The sequence below is a fragment of the Schistocerca cancellata genome, chromosome 11 (genome assembly GCF_023864275.1).
Source record: "Schistocerca cancellata isolate TAMUIC-IGC-003103 chromosome 11, iqSchCanc2.1, whole genome shotgun sequence".
NCBI lineage: Eukaryota > Metazoa > Arthropoda > Insecta > Orthoptera > Acrididae > Schistocerca > Schistocerca cancellata.
In genome coordinates, this window is record NC_064636.1 from 63,071,938 (window position 1) to 63,074,830 (window position 2,893).

The window sequence follows — 2,893 nt, forward strand, 5'->3', positions numbered from 1 at the left end:
GACTGGGCATGGCTGTTTCATATATCTAACTCGATCAATAATTTAACACGATTATGAATATATCTCTATGCCAATGCTACGGTTGTTGTATCTCTATAAATAACTGTTGCTTTCAAATGCAACTGTTTGCACTTCACAGCTGACAGCTGTCAACAGTACTTCCTGCTGTCATCGACTTCTTTACAATGAAGGCTCAGCACACAGGGAATTTCCTATTAATTTCAAGAGTTGTACAGGGCTAAAACTAGAAAAATTTGAAGAAACTGAAACTGAGATCTAGCATTAACTTATGACTGTGTATTTCATTTCACCAGCAGTTATTAGTAACATTATAGTAACTGTACTACAGTTGCTATCACCAACTACTTATGTATTACAGACTTATCAAACCAAATCATTTTGTCCTCCACAGATGAATATGCAGATGATAATTAAAGCCACCACAGTTGTATGTCAAGTATATCTATTAAATCGTAACAGGTTTCATTGTAAATGATCATCACCTGGTGCCACTGAAAATTTGCAGTCTTCATAACTGATTTTCACAAAGTGCCACAAACCAATTTATATCATGACTGAAATATGCAGGAGGGCGGATGGCGCACAAGAGGGCGTGTGGTGCACCAGAGGTCATGTGGCACGCCAGAGGGTGAGTGGTGCACAGGAGGGGGTGGCACACAGGAGGGGGGTGGCGCACAGGGGGGATGGTGGCATGCGGGAGGGGTGGTGGTGTGCAGAAGGGGTGGTGGCATGCAGGAGGGATGGGAGCACGCAAGAGGGTTGGTGGCACGCAGGAGGGATCGTGGCACACAGGAGGGGTGGTGCCCCACAGGAGGGGTGGTGCCACATAGGAGGGATGATGGGACATAGGAGTGGTGGTGGCCCACAGGAGGGTTGGTGGCATGCAAGAGGGGTGGTGGCACGCAGGAGGGGAAGTGGCCTGCAGGAGGGGTGGTGGCATGCAGGAGGGGTGGTGGCACGCAGGAGGGATGGTGGCCCACAGGAGGGGTCATGGCACAAAGGAGGGGTGGTGGCACGGAGGAGGGATGGTGGGATGCAGGAGTGGTGGTGGCCCGCAGGAGGGGTGGTGGCACGCAGGAAGGGTGGTGGCACACAGGAGGGGTGGTGGCCCATAGGAGGGGTGGTGGCACCCAGGAGGGGTGTGGCCCGCAGGAGGGCTGGTGGCATGCAGGAGGTGTGGCAACACGCAGGAGGGATGGTGGCACGCAGGAGAGATGGTGGCACGCAGGAGGGGTGGTGGCACGCCGGAGGGGTGGTGGCACGCAGGAGGGGGGTGGCCCGCAGAAGGGCTGCTGGCACGAAGGAGGTGTGGTGGCACGTAGGAGGGGGGTGAGTAATGCATGCTATAGATGCTAGGAAGGGAGTTGTCCCCCAAATGGCTCACACTAAAGACAGAAATCTGGAAGTGGAGGCAAAAACCCAATGGGGGCTGAAAATGTCAAAACGTAGGAAAGAGAAGAGTAACAAAACTGCTAGGAATACAGGGAACAAGGTGGATACCCAGGTTGACGTAAATCACAACACTGAGAAAGGGGTAGGAAATGGAGAGGGGAAGATGAGTCGAAGGAGGGGGCAGAAAAAAAAAGGAGTATGGATTTCGAGGGAGGGAGTACAGAAAAGGAAATGCAGTCCAGGTAGGAAGAATGGGACACAATAGCTCATGGCCCTGTGTAGATGATTGCATCAGACACACTGCACAATGTTTTCAATAAAATCTGATAGGTGCGGGCGAATATAATAGGAGAGGCATACGAAGGCCAGTTGGCTCTTAAGTTAAAAAAAAAAAAAAGAGCACTCCATCTTCAGGTAACAAGTGGCCTACCGGGACCATCCGACCGCTGTGTCATCTTCCATGGAGGATGCGGATAGGAGGGGTGTGAGGTCAGCACACCGCTCCCCTGGTCGTTAGGATGGTATTCTTGACTGAAGTCGCTACCATTTGGTCAAGTAGCTCCTCAATTGGCATCACGAGGCTGAGTGCACCCCAGTTGGCTCTTAAGTGCTCAACACATTGCCAAGGAAACAACATGATCACCATAAAGTGGTCACGGTCATGAAGGGTGTCTTACAGTGCCTAACGCAGCAATGCCACAAGACCACAAGATTAGGAGAACAAATTCTTATATTGATAGCTGGAAAGGTGCCACGGTTTGCACTGAAGTAAGTAGGTGAACCATAAGTGGCACAGATCATTGTCTGTGATAAGCTGGTCTGTTAGAAAGTTGCTACTAGACAAGGTGGTACTCACCCCTCCCCACCCAGTGAACACTATGGTTGGTGTTCTGTCCACAAGTTCAAGTGACAATAATTGTATCTTATGAAACAATAACAAAAAATAGTAAGGATGAAGATCAGGGGCTGCAATCCAGTTCATTCAATAACGATGATGCATTATGTGTTTGGTGCACATGGATTTACATCTCTTCCATAATGTCCAGTTCTCAGCTATTGGGTTTGACATGGAGAATATCCAAGACTCTGAATAGGAGGCATGGAGTGTCTGTCCTGCAGTAAATGGCAGCACAAGCTGTGTTATTCTTATGAACACTTGCTTTTTGAAAATTATGTGTGATTTTTTCACACTATGGGCCTGAGAAGGAGATTAGGGCATATGTTTATCTTTTGCTACAACAGAGCAGCACTTTCTCTTGCTCAATTCCTTCTCAATATCCCATATTAATATTTTGGAATATCTGTTAGACAGACCCACCTCCACAATTACATCAGCTTCATTATTTGTATTTTCACTGCTGAGATCTAACTTAGCTAACTTGTTAAACACTGAAAGGAGAACCACATTTGTGTTCAAGTGGATGATGTGAATCATCACTGATAATACACTCCTGGAAATTGAAATAAGAACACCGTGAAT

The 2,893-nt window shown here is 48.1% G+C and overlaps 1 protein-coding gene across 1 annotated transcript; it reads left to right on the plus strand.

Annotated features, from left to right (window-relative positions):
- The first annotated feature begins 856 nt into the window (after nucleotides 1–856).
- On the plus strand, nucleotides 857–1,354 carry LOC126108196 (uncharacterized). The gene has a single exon (XM_049913435.1). It carries the CDS (start codon nucleotides 857–859, stop codon nucleotides 1,352–1,354), a length of 498 nt encoding a protein of 165 aa, XP_049769392.1.
- Nucleotides 1,355–2,893: the final 1,539 nt, after the last annotated feature.

Coding starts and splice junctions, on each gene's coding strand:
- LOC126108196 (XM_049913435.1), top strand. CDS start 857: ATGATGGGACATAGGAGTGGTGGTGGCCCACAGGAGGGTTGGTGGCAT.